The 19,039-nt window shown below is 50.1% G+C and overlaps 1 protein-coding gene across 1 annotated transcript in view; it reads right to left on the bottom strand.

Moving 5' to 3' along the window:
* Positions 1-1,478: 1,478 nt before the first annotated feature.
* pip4k2aa (phosphatidylinositol-5-phosphate 4-kinase, type II, alpha a) overlaps positions 1,479-19,039 on the bottom strand; it is a gene marked incomplete at its 5' end in the record, with an annotated part of 38,644 nt that continues 21,083 nt past the window's right edge. The window contains 7 exons of the mRNA XM_084461464.1: positions 1,479-1,567; positions 1,729-1,832; positions 2,215-2,455; positions 2,796-2,909; positions 14,155-14,193; positions 14,788-14,934; positions 18,088-18,240. Coding sequence (XP_084317590.1) covers positions 1,487-1,567; positions 1,729-1,832; positions 2,215-2,455; positions 2,796-2,909; positions 14,155-14,193; positions 14,788-14,934; positions 18,088-18,240 — 879 coding nt within the window. The 3' untranslated portion in view covers positions 1,479-1,486. The remainder of the gene's footprint in view (positions 1,568-1,728; positions 1,833-2,214; positions 2,456-2,795; positions 2,910-14,154; positions 14,194-14,787; positions 14,935-18,087; positions 18,241-19,039) is intronic.

The following is a 19,039-nucleotide window of genomic DNA, read 5'->3' as shown; positions in this document are numbered from 1 at the left end:
CCCAGAGCCCCTCTCACAGGGCTGGGTCAGCGTCTGGAGCCTGGAGGCCCAACCCAGCCAGCCCTGCTCTACTCAGACATCTAATATTGCAAATAGGAAGCATCCCCTGAGGGGACTGGCTCTGGGGTGGGATCTCAGATCGGGCCCTCGATGGGAGGGGCCTGCGTTCCAGAGCTACAAACAGTGCTTTTGTCGTAGCGCATGTAACAGAACAAGAGATACTATCTCAATCAAATGAAAGTGCAACGTTTCGGTTAAGGTGCTGATGGCAGCGGAAGGTCAAAAGTTAATGAAGTTTCACACTGACACCCTTGTCACAGGAAGTCTGCAAGCACCACTTATATAAAATGTCTTGGATTCCTGCTGGAATTATATGAACACAGGATTGGACAGCGACTGGATTCATTCCTTCCCATTTGGTGAATGGAATTGGATGAAACTGACCAATCGGTTCATGAGAGAGCCTGATCTCTTCTATGATGACATCTCTGTCTAACACTTCTCTAGCTGGTTCCAGCTCCCCTGAAGCCCCGCCTCCCTCCATCCCTCAAGCACAGACAGGCTGCTAGGAATCTCTCACACACGGGTACACACTAGACAAAGATGGCTTCTCTGAGAGAAATATGTGCAGTGAGAAGGGAGAGTTAAATAGTGTGTGTGTGTGTGTGTGTGTGTGTGTGTGGCAGGGGGATAACGCACTAGCCTAGTTTTGAAAAGTGACCGGTGAATGGGGAAGAAGCACGCTTCATCAGGGGGAGGAGCTGACTGGATGAGTGATGGGTGACGGAGCCAATAGGAAGGTTGGTTTGGCTGGGTACAGATATGGCGAGCGGATGGTCCGGCCGTCGGCCTATTGGAAGACTGCTTCCGACTTCCTGAAGCCGAGCGATTGCATTGGACGAGCCTGAAGGCACACTTCCTGTTTACTACCTGCTGAACCCCTAGTGTGACCGGTCATTAACCTATCACTGAACTCCATTTGACCTCACACTAAACCACAACACCCCTCCCCACCTCCCCCTCACCTTGGTAGGGAAAGCTGAAAAACAAACACACACACGCACACACACACACACACACACACAAAAGCAACAACAAAAACAAGCAATTAAGGGTGGGACGTTGCGTAAGTAAGAAGCAGTAAAAAAACAAAAGCCATAATCCCAAATTAACATACAAACCAAAAAATAACAAATTATAAAAAGCAATGACAAGAACACCTGTTCTCTTTTCACACCCTTATGGTCCAAAGTAACAAAGAAGGAACCAACCGAGGAGAAGTTAAATGTAAACGAATGATGGTTCTAGCTGCAGAGAGGGGGCCATGAGGAGGGGAGAGGGAGAGGAAGAGAGAGACGCTGAAGGAGGAAGAGATATATGCATATCTACTCATGTCCTCTTCCTCTCTCTATTGGCTTCCCTCCTCTTTCTCCCCTGCCCCCCCCCCCCGCCTCCCCCCCATGTGCCCCTGTGCTGCCCCAGGGGGCTATGACAGGATAGTGGTGATGAAGTCGTAGAACCTCTTGGAGTACTGCTCTGGGTTCACAGTGGAGATCTCAGCTCCGGCCTGCAGGGGGAGACAGAGAGCAATGTATCGCTATGCTACGCTGCTCACACAGCAATGATGCACAGTGGTGCTACAATACATTCTGTACATCAGCGAAGACGTACACACACACACACACACACACACATATATATATATGAAAGCACATAGAGCTGCGTTACCCCGTGCTTGACGGTCTTGGCCGCGTGGGCGGCCTTCTTCTTGGCGTCGTAATGCTGCAGGATGTCAATGACCGCCATGAAGTACACCTCCTTCCTGGGGGCATCTGGAGGCAGGAGGACACACACACACGCACACACACACACGCACACACACAGACATTAAATCCAGCTCAATACAGACAGCAAGAGGGCTACTGAAGTCAGTCAGTTGCTCAGGCCCATGTAACAAGCCTCAGTCACCCTCTCACAATAACTGATTCAGATGCAGCTATTCTGATATTCCATGTTCTCAGGATGGAGAGGGAAGGAGCACTGCTTGGCCAAACGCGTTAGTGTTGTTTGTTGCTAGTGTTGGTTTGTTGTTTTTGTGTGTTTTTAAAATTTCCACATGGATATGCCATTTGAATACAGGGCTTAGAGTGCCTTGACCCCTCTCTTTTGGAATCTCATGCCCTATTCTGCCCCCCCCCCCTCCGCCCTACTGACTGTCGTGGCTCTTGATGGCGTAGACGTCGATGGTGGGGTCGAACTCCCCGGGCGAGAGGGGCTTGGCGCTGTCCAGGGTGTTGCTGGGGCTGTCCGGCGGCGTGCCCAGCCCCCCCCCGTCGCTCTCGCCCTCCTCCTCCCCCTCGTTGTCCTCGCTCTCCACCTCCTCCTGCTCCGCCCGCTCCACGTCGTGGATGCCCACCAGCAGGCTGTAGTCCATCAGCTTCAGCTGGGCCAGGAACTGACCGGGGAGGAACCTGGTTTATACGACCGCAAAAAACACCCGCACGCGCGCACACACACACACACACACAATCTCCCCTGGCCCTGCGCGCACGGGCACACACACACACTCCCCTGGCCCTGCGCGCACGCACACACACACACTCCCCTGGCCCTGCGCGCACGCACACACACACACTCTCCTGGCCCTGCGCGCTCACACACACACACACAATCCCCTGGCCCTGCGCACACGCACGCACGCACACGCGCACACACGCACACACACACACACACACACACACACACACACACACACACACACAATCCCCTGGCCCTGCACACACACACACACCTACCTCGACATCTTTCCTCAGCTTTTCCAGGAGCATCTTCTTGTTCTCCTCGTCGATGTAGATCTTCTGCCCATCGTTGATGAAGTCGTTGTCCTTGTAGGTGGGCAGCTCCTTGGCCTGGCGTCCGGTAGGGAGGGGACCACACAGCCGCAGTCAGAGCCCAGCTGGAGGGCGCTACACGCGTAGCCTGCTAGCAACCCACCCTGACCCAAGTCAGACTGCTCCCATTGTGCATGTGTTTACATGCACGTACAGATGTGATGATAATTGACGTCATTAAAGGGATCATTAACCCAGATTTAAACATGAATTGAAGGCTAGTGTATAGTCTAATTGCTTATATAAACAAAAAACAATACTGTTTTTTTTTTGTTTCCCCTTGCCTTACAGACTGTTTTCAAGACGAAGAAAAAAACACATTTGGGTGAACTATCCCTTTAAAAGACACTTTTTCAGCCCTCATGATTACATCTTCTGTGTGCTGTGGTGTTCCTCTGTGACCCCCCCAAAAACAACCAGCCTTGTAGCAGGCAGTAAGAGGTCTAAGTGGGGGTTCTGCTTCAGGTTCTGCTGGCTGCAGTACCAGGAGTGGCCTGTGGAGGGCAGCGGGGTTCTGGGAGGCAGGGAGGGGGGCGTACTCTGGGCCTCAGAGGAAGTAGTGAGCAGGAAATGAGGAAACGGGCAGAGGAAGAGGCTGCTACCCAGAGAAGCGTTTCTACACAAGCGGGCGAAAAAGCAGCTACACACTCTGCAGCACTACAGTGAGCAAAAAACATGAACACACACACACACGCACGCACAAGCAGGCACACCCATGAGGCCACAGATGACACCACAAAGCACAACAAGTCTCACGTACATAGCAATAACATTGATAGACACAAGCGTACACATATAAGACCATGTACATATATACAGACACAAGCGTACACATATAAGACCATGTACATATATACAGGCACAAGCGTACACATATAAGACCATGTACATATATACAGACAGACGACCCAGTGTGGATGCAGCGGTGGCTTCTGGGATCATCTGGTTGAAGCCGAATCACACGTAGATCTCAGCAGCTAAATCACCCCGTATGACGGCGGGACTGAAGGAGAGCTGAGGCCCGGGGGTCAGCGCTCAACCACACGCCCCCGCCAGGGTCGCTCAACCACACGCCCCCGCTCCCGCCAGGGTCGCTCAACTACATGCCCCCGCCCCCGCCAGGGTCCGCTTACCACACGCCCCTGCTCCCGCCAGGGTCGCTCGACCACACGCCCCCGCCCCCGCCAGGGTCGCTCGACCACACGCCCCCCACAGGGTCCGCCAACCACACGCCATGCAGTCTCTCTCCTGCATCCTCCATCTACTCCTGAGATTTTGTCCATCCGCCAACCCAGCAAGACGTTCAGTTGTCATGTTGGTTTTTAGTTTAACCCTACATTCTGAAAGGTGCTCCTCCCCTAACCAGGCACTGAACACAGCAGAGAAACTGCATCTTCAGATGGGTTCTGAATGGGATTCTCATCAGCTGTGGCTACTGGGAAGACTGGGAGTGAAGGGTCCATCAGCAGCAGGACCAGCAGTGCTCTGGAGAGAACACCCCCCACGACCCCACACCTGATCCTGGCCTGTCCACTCAGCCTCGTCCCTGAATCTGGGTCTGCTACAGACCCTGAGACAAGCTAGAGAAAGAGGCTGGGGAGAAAGGTGGGTGTGAGAGTGAATTATAGATTGTGCTGTGTTTGTGTGTGTGTGTGTGTGTATAGTATGTGTGTGAGAGAGAGGGAGACGGTGTGTGAGGGGTGGGTCTGGCTGTGTGAGGGGGTGGGTCTGGCTGTGTGAGGGGTGGGTGTGGCTGTGTGAGGGGGTGGGTCTGGCTGTGTGAGGGGTGGGTGTGGCTGTGTGAGGGGGTGGGTCTGGCTGTGTGAGGGGTGGGTGTGGCTGTGTGAGGGGGTGGGTCTGGCTGTGTGAGGGGTGGGTGTGGCTGTGTGAGGGGGTGGGTCTGGCTGTGTGAGGGGTGGGTGTGGCTGTGTGAGGGGGTGGGTCTGGCTGTGTGAGGGGTGGGTCTGGCTGTGTGAGGGGTGGGTCTGGCTGTGTGAGGGGGTGGGTGTGGCTGTGTGAGGGGTGGGTGTGGCTGTGTGAGGGGTGGGTGTGGCTGTGTGAGAAGTGGGTGTGGCTGTGTGAGGGGGTGGGTGTGGCTGTGTGAGGGGGTGGGTCTGGCTGTGTGAGGGGTGGGTGTGGCTGTGTGAGGGGTGGGTCTGGCTGTGTGAGGGGGTGGGTCTGGCTGTGTGAGGGGTGGGTGTGGCTGTGTGAGGGGTGGGTCTGGCTGTGTGAGGGGTGGGTGTGGCTGTGTGAGGGGGTGGGTCTGGCTGTGTGAGGGGTGGGTGTGGCTGTGTGAGGGGTGGGTCTGGCTGTGTGAGGGGTGGGTCTGGCTGTGTGAGGGGTGGGTGTGGCTGTGTGAGGGGTGGGTGTGGCTGTGTGAGGGGTGGGTCTGGCTGTGTGAGGGGTGGGTGTGGCTGTGTGAGGGGGTGGGTCTGGCTGTGTGAGGGGTGGGTGTGGCTGTGTGAGGGGTGGGTGTGGCTGTGTGAGGGGGTGGGTCTGGCTGTGTGAGGGGTGGGTGTGGCTGTGTGAGGGGGTGGGTCTGGCTGTGTGAGGGGTGGGTGTGGCTGTGTGAGGGGGTGGGTGTGGCTGTGTGAGGGGGTGGGTCTGGCTGTGTGAGGGGTGGGTCAGGCTGTGTGAGTGCGTGAGCTGCTCAGGGAGAAGAGCACTCTCATCTCATCTTTCCATTCCACTAACAGAATAGATGAACCCGGGCTGATGCTGCTCTCTCCCTCACTCCAGCCCACTAGGGGGCAGTAGCACCGCGTACGGTTCTGCCATACGCCCATTTACTCTGTTCTTCAACCAGCCCCGGGTGGATCAGAGTGCATCGTGGGTGGTCTCGTTCATTCCTACACCGTAGGCAGCGTGTGATCGGACTGTGTAGGTGTGACGCCATCACCCTGTCTTTCACCTGGCCTTTGAAAGGATAGCCCTGTCTCTCGGAGGCCATATGCGATGCTCTCTGACTGACTAGCCAAGTAGAACCCAGGATTAGAACTAAGGATTCCGTTTCACAGACTTTGATAGAAACCGCTTTGCACTTTCGTCTTGATTGCGCTTCTTGTATACTGCTGCTGTAGCTCTGTCATTTCCTTGCGGGTACTACCTACCTACATTCGCTAGTACTACCTCCCTACGTTCGCTAGTACTACCTACCGGCGTTTGCTAGTACTACGACCTACGTTCGCTAGTACTACCTCCCTACGTTCACTAGTACTACCTACCTACGTTCACTAGTACTACCTACCTACATTCGCTAGTACTACCTCCCTACGTTCGCTAGTACTACCTACCGGCGTTTGCTAGTACTACGACCTACGTTCGCTAGTACTACCTCCCTACGTTCGCTAGTACTACCTACCTGCGTTCGCTAGTACTACCTCCCTACGTTCGCTAGTACTACCTCCCTGCGTTCACTAGTACTACCGACCTACGTTCGCTAGTACTACCTACCTGCGTTCGCTAGTACTACCTACTTGCGTTCGCTAGTACTACCTACCTGCGTTCGCTAGTACTACCTACTTGCGTTCGCTAGTACTACCTACCTGCGTTCGCTAGTACTACCTACCTGCGTTCGCTAGTACTACCGACCTGCGTTCGCTAGTACTACCTACCTGCGTTCGCTAGTACTACGACCTGCGTTCACTAGTACTACCTACCTACGTTCACTAGTACTACCAACCTACGTTCGCTAGTACTACCTGCGTTCGCTAGTACTACCTACGTTCGCTAGTACTGCGACCTGCGTTCGCTAGTACTGCGACCTGCGTTCGCTTGTACTACCTACGTTCGCTAGTACTACCTACCTACGTTCGCTAGTACTACCTACCTACGTTCGCTTGTACTACCTACCTACCTACGTTCGCTAGGACTACCTACGTTCGCTAGTACTACCTCCCTACGTTCGCTAGTACTACCTACCTACGTTCGCTAGTACTACCTACCTACGTTCGCTAGTACTACCTACCTACGTTCGCTAGTACTACCTACCTATGTTCGCTAGTACTACCAACCTACGTTCGCTAGTACTACATACGTTCGCTAGTACTACCGATCTACATTCGCTAGTACTACCGATCTACGTTCGCTAGTACTACCTACGTTCGCTAGTACTACCGACCTACGTTCGCTAGTACTACCTACGTTCGCTAGTACTACCGATCTACATTCGCTAGTACTACCGATCTACGTTCGCTAGTACTACCTACGTTCGCTAGTACTACCGACCTACGTTCGCTAGTACTACCTACGTTCGCTAGTACTACAACCTACTTTCGTTAGTACTACCTACGTTCGCTAGTACTACAACCTACTTTCGCTAGTACTACTGACCTACATTCGCTAGTACTACCGACCTACGTTCACTAGTACTACCTACATTCGCTAGTACTACAACCTACTTTCGCTAGTACTACCGACCTACGTTCGCTAGTACTACCTACGTTCGCTAGTACTACAACCTACTTTCGCTAGTACTACCGACCTACGTTCGCTAGTACTACCTACCTTCGCTAGTACTACAACCTACTTTCGCTAGTACTTCCGACCTACTGTACGTTCGTTAGTACTACTGACCTACGTTCGCATAGCTTCTAATCTAGGGAGCTCTGCTGTCGTTCTAGAGGGCGGGGTGGGGGGGGCAGACTAGGGTGTACATAGATAGATTAGTCATGCCTGCTCTGCTCTCGTTCTGGAGGGCGGGGGGGCAGACATGGGGGTACATGGAAAGAGAAGTCATGCCTGGTATATATGAGCCCTGGTTCCTCGTTCTGGAGGGCGCGCGGGGGCGGGGACAAACTCGGGGGTACATAGATAGATAGATTAGTCATGCCTGGTATATATGAGCCCTGGTTCCTGGTTCTGGAGGGCGCGCGGGGGCAGGGACAAACTCGGGGGTACATAGATAGATAGATTAGTCATGCCTGGTATATATGAGCCCTGGTTCCTCGTTCTCGAGGGCGCGCGGGGCGGGGACAGACTCGGGAGTACATAGATAGATAGATTAGTCATGCCTGGTATATATGAGCCCTGGTTCCTCGTTCTGGAGGGCGGGCGGGGACAAACTCGGGGGTACATAGATAGATAGATTAGTCATGCCTGGTATATATGAGCCCTGGATACTCGTTTTGGAGGGCGCGTGGGGGCTGGGACAGACTCGGGGGTACATAGATAGATTAGTCATGCCTGGTATATATGAGCCCTGGTTCCTGGTTCTGGAGGGCGCGCGGGGGTGGGGACAGACTCGGGGGTACATAGATAGATAGATTAGTCATGCCTGGTATATATGAGCCCTGGTTCCTCGTTCTGGAGGGCGCGCGGGGGCGGGGACAGACTCGGGGGTACATAGATAGATAGATAGATTAGTCATGCCTGGTATATATGAGCCCTGGTCCTCTTACGTCTCTTACGTGTTTCATAGCGCAGTAAAAGCGCGTGGCGATCCGCAGCGTTTGCAGCCTTTGCTGAACATTAGATTTGGGCCGCGGGGGCGTTTCCTCTGGCGGCCGCGGCTGCTAGAGAGAGAAGGGGGGGGCAGGAGGAGGAGAAGGAGGAGGAGAGGAGAGAGAAGGAAAGAAGGAAGTTGGAAGGAAAGGCAAAGTGTTTAAGAAAAATACACAAGTTAGAGAGCGGCAGAGAGAGAAGAGGTTCTTTAAGGGGGAGTCTGACATCTCAGCTGCCTTCAATGCAGAAAGGGAAAACTGACTGAAGGATTGAGGTGAGAGCGTGCCCATACATGCACTGCTCAAAACCGCAAAATCGGTCCAGAACAAACAGCAATCCATCTTCTCCAGGGTCTTTTTGACTGCAGTCAGTGTGTATCGGAGTGAAACTGACTCGAATGGCGGCCTAACACCAACCGACTTCTCACCTGATTTTACCTGTCGCAGACAAATTTACAACGTCGGAATAAAATCAGGAGGGTTTTGTCGTAGTTCGCTGCCGTCTTCTCGATCGTCCCAGCGGTCTTAAGTCAGTCTTTTTCTCATCTTGACGTTACGATAAAATCAAACACATTTAATATAATCGAAAGTTTTTAATTTTGGCTCAATGTAAAAGACCCTGCATGATATACCAGTCTTTGCAAAATCGTATAGTCTGTGACTTAAACTGGACACATTGGACCTCATTCCTGAACGCAGTTAAGAAGAAGTTAAGAAGAAATTTCTTCTTAACTCCACTTACGAAGTTCCCGGGACAATTCTGGCATTCCTGAATGGTTTCTTATCTCGGATTTGTTCTTATCTAGGAACAGGATTTAAGAACGCGGAAATGCAGTCGTATGTAGGCCAGATTTGAGTGCGCCCGTTCGCAAGGGCTGAATTTATGAGAAATCCGAGGTGATTGCGTTCTAGTGACATCCTAGGCTTGAATTATAATCATAATCATAAATACGAGGATATTTGTATCATTTCCAATTACGTTTCACATTCATGAAGGCATCGCGGTGTCCTAAAATAAATAAAAGCACTACACAAATTCGGCAAATGGCAGTGAATTAATAAATAAGCACTAAACTCAGTCGCTATACTCAGACTCAGCACCTTATATTCCATAGTCGTCAGAATGGACACATCTACATTCTGTAAATACTGTAAACGTGAATATCCATAACTAAAATATATCATATGGTCCTACATAATATAGGCCTAGATATAGGGCCTATCAAGATCCATAAATAGCCTACTCATGCATTTAACTAAACTGTAGGCTACAATTCAATATGCTCTCAGCACATTCCATCCGTTTCATGTAGGTTAGGCCTATATATTTTGCATATTGTATTAAAAGCCCATATATACCGTCTTGTTTTCTTTTGTTATTTTGTATTGGTTTGTTTCACCTTGCTTAAGCTTAGTGTGCACAAAGCCAGCTGAGAAACATCTCACTGCTCATTTTACTGGTATGTTGCATGTGACGAATAAAACGTCGAATTTGCACGTGACCTTGAACATCAAGCATGTCAATTGGGAACGTCTCAACTTTTTCCGCGCTGTCTGGGGATTCTGTGTGCACACGACCCTGTAGTAAGGAGCTGGCAGGGCGTTTATGTTTGCAAATTCAGGTGTACGAGAACGCGCATTCAACTTAAGAAGGGGAGCACAGCTGAGAACACTTTGGCGGTTTAGGAACACATTTCCACCCATTCATGAATCCGGCGGGGATCTTTCTTAGGGTTGGTCTTACGAAGTTCGTAAGAAGACATTTAAGAAGACACTTAAGAAAATGTTCAGGAATGAGGACCATTGTCTTCAGATGGGACAGAGTGTCAGACTTCAGTCTTCTAAAATTCTTTTTGAAGTCTTCTAGCGTAGGCTACTGGAGGCATAGTTTTGTACATTTGTTATGCTTGTATTTTGTGCTTTTTCGTAATGCACAGATGTGGCCAGATCTCTGAATATAAAAGGCATCATCCATCTCAAAGACATGACCTACATACCTCTACACCTAGTAAGTGTCCTCCTGTGTGTGACTCTACCTACATCTATCCGTGTGTGTGTGTGGCACTGTCGTCTCCCTGTCCATGTGTGTGAGTGTGTCTCCCTGCAGTGGCGTTAGGCTGTGGGTGGTGGTGATCGACTCGTTTTTAAGGTTCCTCGTGTGAACATTGGACTTACGACGCTCCCTGTACGTGGAACGCCCTCCAACAGACTTTAAAGCTTGAGGTGCTTCCTACTATGACAGACTTTAAATCTATGGCCCTTAGCCTTTGCACTTCATCCTGCAATTGTTTAAAATGATTCTATCTGTAACACTGTACATTGATCCATGTTCTTTATTATTGTTTGTTTATGATTGTGTTAGCTCGTCGACACCGCAAATGAGGGAAACCTCAGTGTCTAACGAGTTGAAATAAAGGTTTGAAATGAAAAGTGCTGAAGCTGGCAGCAGAAGACTGGCCAGGCTGGAGCTCCCCTACGGACCCAGGCTCTAGAGGCAGAGCGGGACGGACACTTGGCACACGCCTGTTGCCACGGTCACACCGTGCCCCCCACCCCCCACTAGGCACGCCAGCCGGTACTGCTGGCATGAGGGGTGCAGGGAGCGTAAACAAAAAACAGCATAGGGCTGCTACAATAACAACAAAAACAACAACAACGGTGCTAGCAGAGAGAGCTAGCGTGCTTGACTCTAGGAATGGGCCAAGTGCTATTTCACCAGACAGACTTTTTGAAATACAAGCCTCCCAAAATGCTTCAGTTTTTCCTTCCTAGCAAAAAAAAAAAAAAAAAGCTGATGGCTTATGGAGCATCATCCATATTCCCATGGAGAACACCTATTACTGTGCATCACCAAGGGAATGGAGTCCTGGTATTAGATAGCAGTAGCCTTGACCCTGGCTTAGTGAGGTGATGCCCAGTGAGGTCGTCTGCGGAGTCAGTTCCGGGTATCGTGGACCAGCCACACACGACACCAGAACCCTGTGGAACCCTTGATGTTCACGTCCGAAAGAGAGAGAAGAACACAGGCTGTGAGGAGAACAGGAGGGTTCCCGCAGCATGCGCTGCAGTGTGGGGTTTATGTTGGAGGCTGGGGGGGCGGGGGGCACCATGCAGACGCATGTGTTGGAGGCTGGGGGGGGGGGGGGGGGGCGGGTTGCTCCGTGCAGACGCATGCGCGAGGAAGAGAGATGAGGGGGCGGGGCTCATGCAGTAGGACGGCGCTCATTTGTGTGTGAAGCGACGGCACACACTTCAACCTTCGCAAAAACACACACCTAGTATACCATACAGCACCATACTATACCATAGTACCATATTATACCATAGTATAACACAGTACCATAGTATACAATAGTACCATATTATACTATAGTACCATATTATACCATAGTATACCATAGTACCATATTATACCATAGTACCATAATATACCATAATATACCATAGTACCATATTATACCATAGTACCATATCATACCATAGTGCCATATTATACCATAGTACCATATTATACCATAGTATACCATAGTACCATATTATACCATAGTATCATATTATACCATAGTATCATATTATACCATAGTATACCATAGTACCATAGTATACCATAGTATACCATAGTACCATAGTATACCATAGTACCATATTATACCATAGTACCATAGTATACCATAGTACCATAGTATACCATATTATACCATAGTACCATAGTATACCATAGTACCATAGTATCCCATAGTATACCATACAGTACCTCTGTATTGTACCTAAACCACACTGAGCCTCTGTATCCAGTAGAGTGCAGTGAAAGATGGCCCTCTCTAGCGTGCATCCCTCTCTAGCGTGCATCCAGAGGAGGACTTGGGTGCTTCTGCTGCTGTGGGTTTGGTGCAACGCCATGCTCATTCAGAACAGCTAGAGCAGTGCACACTGAGTGGGTGGCTGGGACATGCTTATCTACAACTTACTGAGTGACCAAATCTATGTGGTGTGTGTGTGTGTGTGTGTGTGAGAGAGAGAGAGAGAGTGAATTAAAGTATTGTATTGTGTGGAAACACCAGCTGTCACACTGGTCAGTTGTACGCCTGTGTCCCGGGTGTGGTGTGTTTGATCTCTGTCTCCTGGGTGTGTCTGATAAATCCTGCTGGCGTGAGAGCGTGCGTGAGATGAACATGGGCCTGGCCCAGTTAAGGACAGAACAGACACACAGAGATGATTGGAGGGAAGAGCTCTGAGGTTTGTGACGGCTGCTCAGAGCTCTCTGAGGACGTCTGCTTTCACTACAGAGGACAGCAGAGGGGGGACAGCAGCAGAGCAGGACAGCAGCAGAGGGGGGACAGAGCAGAGGAGGACAGCAGCAGAGGAGGACAGCTACAGGGACACTAGCAGGTATGGAGGTCGGAGCAACAATCCAATCCATACTTAATCCCTAATCTGATTAATCTCCATTGTTCATCTGCACAACACACACACACACACACACACACACAGCCAGCCACACAAACGTACAGCAGGCACAGAGTGTGTGTGTGTGTGTGTGTGTGTGTGTGTAGCCGCTCCCCTCCAAAGAGCTTTGCGTTGTGTAGAGGTCAGTGTCTCCCATGGCCCAGAGCTCTATATTTAGCGAGCGGACTCTGCGCTGCGAGGGGACTCTGTGGGGGGTCTGGCTCTACACCGTGCTAAACCCCCCCGGACCGCCAGGCCCCTGGAAACACCCGGCCTTTCAGGGTCAAATGATGACTGTCCAAACAACGGTGCTGTGGTCTCACACAACGCACGCACACGCACACGCACGCACGCACACACACACACACACACACACACACACACACACACACACACACACACACACACACACACACACACACACACACAGAGTCTCACACAGAGACTCAACTCAGGCCCTTCTGAAGTCCACTAAACCTACCGGCCGGAGAAAGGTTCGGTGTCAGAATTCCAAAATTCAGTTTCTACAGCTACCAATCAGAACGCAGGTCTGGAACACAGCATCACACTCTACCTGGACAGACGGCGCCATGGACCACTCTGATCCGCTCGCTCACAACATCTGGTACAATCCTGCTCACAGACGCAAAGACAAAAGTCACACGCACGCACGCACACACACACACACACACACACACAGTCTCCCACACCCAAACAGCAAGCAGGGGGAACTGATGGATCTGCAGAAGCATGTCAGGTAGGAGGGGGGGTGAGGCAAACTGAGGCCACAGAGAGAGCGTGCAGGGGGGCAGGAGATGAGGGACATGGGGGAGGTGGGGGGGGGGGGGGGGGGGGTCACCGAGGGGGGGCTAAGAGGAAGATGGATGGCCACCAGTGTCACTGTCATCCCCAACGCAGGGATAAACACAAATAAATAAACAAAAACCGCTGGGTTGGTTCTGCCGTGTGCCGATGACAGCAGGGCAGCAGCTTGGGCTGGTGAGGACCAGTAGCTGTGTTGACCAGTAGCTGTGTGTAACCTGGCGTTGGTACATATGGTGTTGGTACACATGGTGTTGGTAAATATGGTGTTGGTACATGCAGCTCAATCTGTCTTGCTCTCATCCTCCACATGGCTTTGAATGGACATGGAGTGGGACACAACTGGTTGGCCTTGAATGATAACCGGGAACCTACTGGTCAGCGGCCAATGACCACTCAGCGGCTAGTCTGTTTTTAGGTTACGCCAGTGGGCGGAGTAGACCCAGGAATCTGTGGGGGTTCTTCTTAGATGTGTGTGTGTGTGTAGGGTTGTTGAAAGGTCAAGTTAAACTCTGTTTGATGTACTAGTAGAAGGGTGTGTGTGTGGACGGTACCTTTTCCTTGTCGCTGGCCTCTCTTGCCACAGTGGAACCCTGAGAGAGAGAGGGAGGGAAGGAGAGAGAGAGAGAGAGGGAGGGAGAGAGAGAGAGAGAGGGAGGGAGGGAGGGAGCGAGAGAGAGGGAGGGAGGGAGGGAGGGAGAGAGAGAGGGAGGGAGGGAGAGAGAGAGGGAGGGAAAGAGAGAGAGAGGGAGGGAAAGAGAGAGAGAGAGAGGGAGGGAAGGAGGGAGAGAGAGGGAGGGAGGGAAAGAGAGAGAGAGAGGGAGGGAGGGAGGGAGGGAGAGAGAGAGAGGGAGGGAGGGAGGGAGGGAGGGAGGGAGAGAGAGGGAGGGAGAGAGAGGGAGGGAGAAATGATTTACCGCTTTGTTCCGTTATCACACCAGGAAGTGACAACACAGTTAAGAGGGCCTGGAGGAACTTAGTCACTTTTATCTTTCCCTCTTTCTCCCTCCCTCTCTCTCTCTCTCTCTCTCTCTCTCCCTCTCCTTATCTGTTACAACGCCCCCCCCATCACGTATCTCTTCCAACCTCCTTTTTACTTCAGCCTCTCCCAAACCCTTCCTCCTCTTCCTCTCCTGTTCCTTCTCCAGCCTCCCCTCTGACCCCCGCTCCCCTCTGACCCCTCCTACCTTCAGGTCGTATTTGCGGTAGACGGACAGGCGGTGGGAGAAGACGTTGCGCGTGACGATCATGTAGGTCTCGTCTCCGTCCACCGTGAGGCGGTACATGCCCAGGAACTGGGGCAGCAGCGTGTTGCCATGGCACTCCACGATGAACTTAGAGAGACAGAGGGGGGGGGGGGGGGGTTAAAATGGGATCACTGGATCTGAAACAGTCTGATGAGCTGATCTGAAACAGTCTGATGAACTGTTTGCGGGTGTGAGTTTGCACTAATGGGTGTGTGAGTATCAAGGTTATTATTATTATAGTAAACGAAAACTAACTAAAAAAACGTAAAAATATTTTAGTTAACAAATAAAAATAAAAACTAGGCTTTACAAAAAAAAGATAACTAACTAAAACTGTGTTGTGTGTCCTTAGTTTTAGTCTTTTTCATTTTATACATAAACCTAGTATTTTGGGTGGATATGAAATCTATCCTCCATTTTTTATTTAGCTGTGCTCCTGCGCAGAAGTAACCTGACGTGCGCCAGATGGTTTGTTTTGCACAGAATGAAACAACGTGAGCTCGCGAGATCAGGATGGTCTCATGAGGCTAGCGCAGATGAAAAAAAAACTAAAACTAATACTGAAAGTAATAAAAAACGAAACTAAAACTAAGCATTTTCAAAAAATAAAAAATAAACTAAACTAGCAAATCTGCTTTAAAAACGAATTAAAACCAAACTGAAATTGAAAACAAAAAGTTGAAACAATATAAAAAATAAAAAATAATGAAAAAAGCAAAATTATTATAACTTTGGTGAGTATGTGCGCATGAGTCTGTATGTGAGATATATATATAGAGAGAGAGTGTCAGTGTGTATATACAGTAGGCACTCACGAGGTAGACAGTAGAGTCTTTAAAGTTTTAATGGGCAAACAGATGCGTTTGGGCTTTAAGCTGATTGATGCTGCTGATGGCTTAAGGTCGAAATTAGTCTGTTTTTGCCCATTAAACCTTTAAAGACCAGACTGTCTATCTGGTGAGCGCTGTTCTAAAGACCAGACTGTCTATCTGGTGAGCGCTGTTCTCTTCTGTATCTCCCTACCGGGCGCCGTGTTCATAGCAACTCTCACACTTCATGGCGTGTGTACAGGACCTCAGAGAGGACTCAGTTCAGAGAGTAATCATGTGCATGTGTGTGTATGTGTGTGTGTGTTAGGGATGAGACGGTATGGATTTTTGCATTACGGTACGCAGGGCTCTAAGCTAACATTTTTCACTAGGAGCACATGTACTCCTAAATGAAAAAAATTAGGAGCACAGAAAGAAATTTAGGAGCGCAACGGAAAATTTGAAATAACACATTTTTATTAGCAACACAAACATTAGGCCTACTGCCAACAACAATAAACAATAATAACCTGCTCACCATAGGAGGTATCATCCTCTCCTACTATACTATTCCCACACACTTCATCAGGTGCATTGGTCCTAATGAAGACTATACTATTCCCACACACTTCATCAGGTGCATTGGTCCTAATGAAGACTATACTATTCCCACACACTTCATCAGGTACATTGGTCCTAATGAAGACTATACTATTCCCACACACTTCATCAGGTGCATTGGTCCTATTGAAGACTATAGCCTACTATTCCCACACACTTCATCATGTGCATTGGTCCTAATGAAGACTATAGCCTACTATTCCCACACACTTCATCATGTTCATTGGTCCTAATGAAGACTATGGCCCAATCCCAATACCCCCCTTAGCCCTAGCCCTTGGCCCTACCCCTACATTTTGCACGTTCACGCGTAGGGTAGTGTGTCCCATTCCTTTTAGCTTCTAGGGCTAGGGAGCATATCGAGGGCTAGGGAGCATATCGAGGGCTATTGGACGTTCAAACAGTCCTCCAAAACGAGGGTTTTCAGATGCTGACTTGAAACCGAGGGGTATATGAAAATTCACACAATGCTTTGCGAACTTAGGCAGGGATATGAAACATAGCTGTTGGTGCCGTGAAAAAACGTGGGAAGAAAGCCCAATATCTTCGCAAATAATCGTTAAAAAATCGTAAAATCCGTGGAAAAGCTTAGTTTAATGTAGATGCAAAGGAACATGTCATTGGATCGTTATGACACGCATTTCAGGAAAACGCTTTTTACGATGTCGGCATTTCATTGCGTTTTGATGTGGATCCAGTAAGTTACTGGTAGGCTACGGTGCAATGTTGAATCTAATCGAATCAATAGATTTTTGAGTGACAGTTGATTCGACTCCCCCGGGCCTCACCGAATTCCTCTCTCTCCTTGGTTCCACTTTGCCTGGCAAAATACGATTGAATGGGCTTCATTTTGTTAACGTTACTGACAGGGGCATTCGGCGCCTGCACAGTCGTTTTTGAGTGAGTGCAGCTGAGCTGTCATCACGAGAGTTCTGCGCGTTGCAGGTTCCAGTCGTGGGACTTGTAATAAAAAATAAAATAAAAAAAGTTGTGGGACTTGTAGTTTTATATACGGGTGCGCAAAACTTTGACTAGTTTGATCCAATTTGCATGGATTTATTTTAGGCAAAAAATGCGAGTGAAATAGTTGAAAACAGTACTCGCACAGTGTGCTCCTAAATTATTTTTTCTGATCGCACAAAACTATTTTTAGTCGCAAATGCGAGTAAAATGGTCGCACCTTAGAGTCCTGGTACGGTATCTAGTTTCACGGTACGGTTTGCGGTATTTCACGGTATACGGAATTTCACCTCCCCAACACACATAAACCAGGCCAGGTCAAGCCTGGCTTATGTGTGTTGGCTGGCTTGTTTCTGTGCGGGACTGGTAGGACGGTAATGTTTTCTCCATATGTCAACATTGTCTCCATTCCTCAATAAATCCATCCATTAATCCATTGATCCAGAGATGAGTTGACTGTTGCTCTTTGGTCACGTTTATTCACAAAAATAAATATAACAAATAGAACATCTTAAATGTTTGGCATGAGGCCGTGCCTGCTACTAAGGCTGAGGTCAATGACGGTATCGGCTGCATCCGCCTTCTCCATGCTGCGCGTTGCATGCACCCCTATATGCGGGAGCGCTCACCACCTACAGGGGGGGCACACTGACACACAAAAAAATAAACGCGGCTCCTACAATAAGGGTTAATATATTTTGTATCGAACGGCGACAGTGTGCGGCATCTCATCTTTCTTTGATTATGCCGTTTTAGTAACTAGAAGTCGGGAATTGATATAGAAGGGCCCAGTCTACTACCTGGATCAAATAATATAATTATTTATTTATTTTTAATCCACTGTGTGTACCTGGTGGTATTTCTTGAGGATGTTGTGCATCTCAGCCACGTCCTCGCTGCTGATGGTCTTGATGACGTAGCGTTTGTCGTAGGAGGTGTGGAAGCGCGCGCCACTCCGCCCCTGGGCCTCACTGGTCAACGGGGCACTACGGGTCAGAGAGTTCTACCAGAGAGAGAGAGAGAAGAGAGGGGAGAGAGAGAGAGGAGAGAGAGAGAGAGAGGGAGAGACAGGAGAGAGAGAGAGAGGGGAGATGAGAGAGAGAGGGGAGAGAGAGAGAGAGAGAGGAGAGAGAGAGGAGAGAGAGAGGAGAGAGGAGAGAGAGAGGAGAGAGAGGAGAGAGAGAGGAGAGAGAGAGGAGAGAGAGAGGAGAGAGAGAGAGGAGAAAGGAGAGAGAGAGAGGAGAGAGAGAGGAGGGGAGAGAGAGAGAGAGAGAGAGAGAGAGAGAGAGAGAAAAAGGAACACAAAGGAGGTTTATCTCACACATCCTCTGATGCTCCTGTTTCAGAATGTGTGTGTGTGTCTGGATGAGTCTACACATTGCCTCCGTGTGTGTCAGAGTGTGTGTGTGTCAGAGTGTGTGTGTGTGTGTGTGTGCCCAACTGCAGCTGTCTCTGCCAGTCTCGGCTGCCCTGCCTGTCCTGTTTCACAGCCTTCCACAGAGGGCCAGACACACGCACTCACACGCGCGCACACACACATGCACACACACGTGCATGCACACACACGTGCACACACACACACATGCACACACACGCGCACACACACACACACACACACGCACACACGGACACGCACACACGCACGCACACACACCAAAAGGCTGGGCCATACCTATTGAACCCCTGGTCACCCCATCTCCCTCCCCAGTCATAATGTAAACAGAAGAACAGCTGCAGAGGGACAGGACAGACTGACCCCCCTTACACCCCCCCCCCCCCCCCCCCAGGGACAGGACAGACTG

This window comes from Borostomias antarcticus (genome assembly GCF_949987555.1).
Source record: "Borostomias antarcticus genome assembly, chromosome: 2".
NCBI lineage: Eukaryota > Metazoa > Chordata > Actinopteri > Stomiiformes > Stomiidae > Borostomias > Borostomias antarcticus.
Note: the sequence above shows the minus strand (reverse complement) of the source record. Positions and strands in the feature narration are given on the sequence as shown.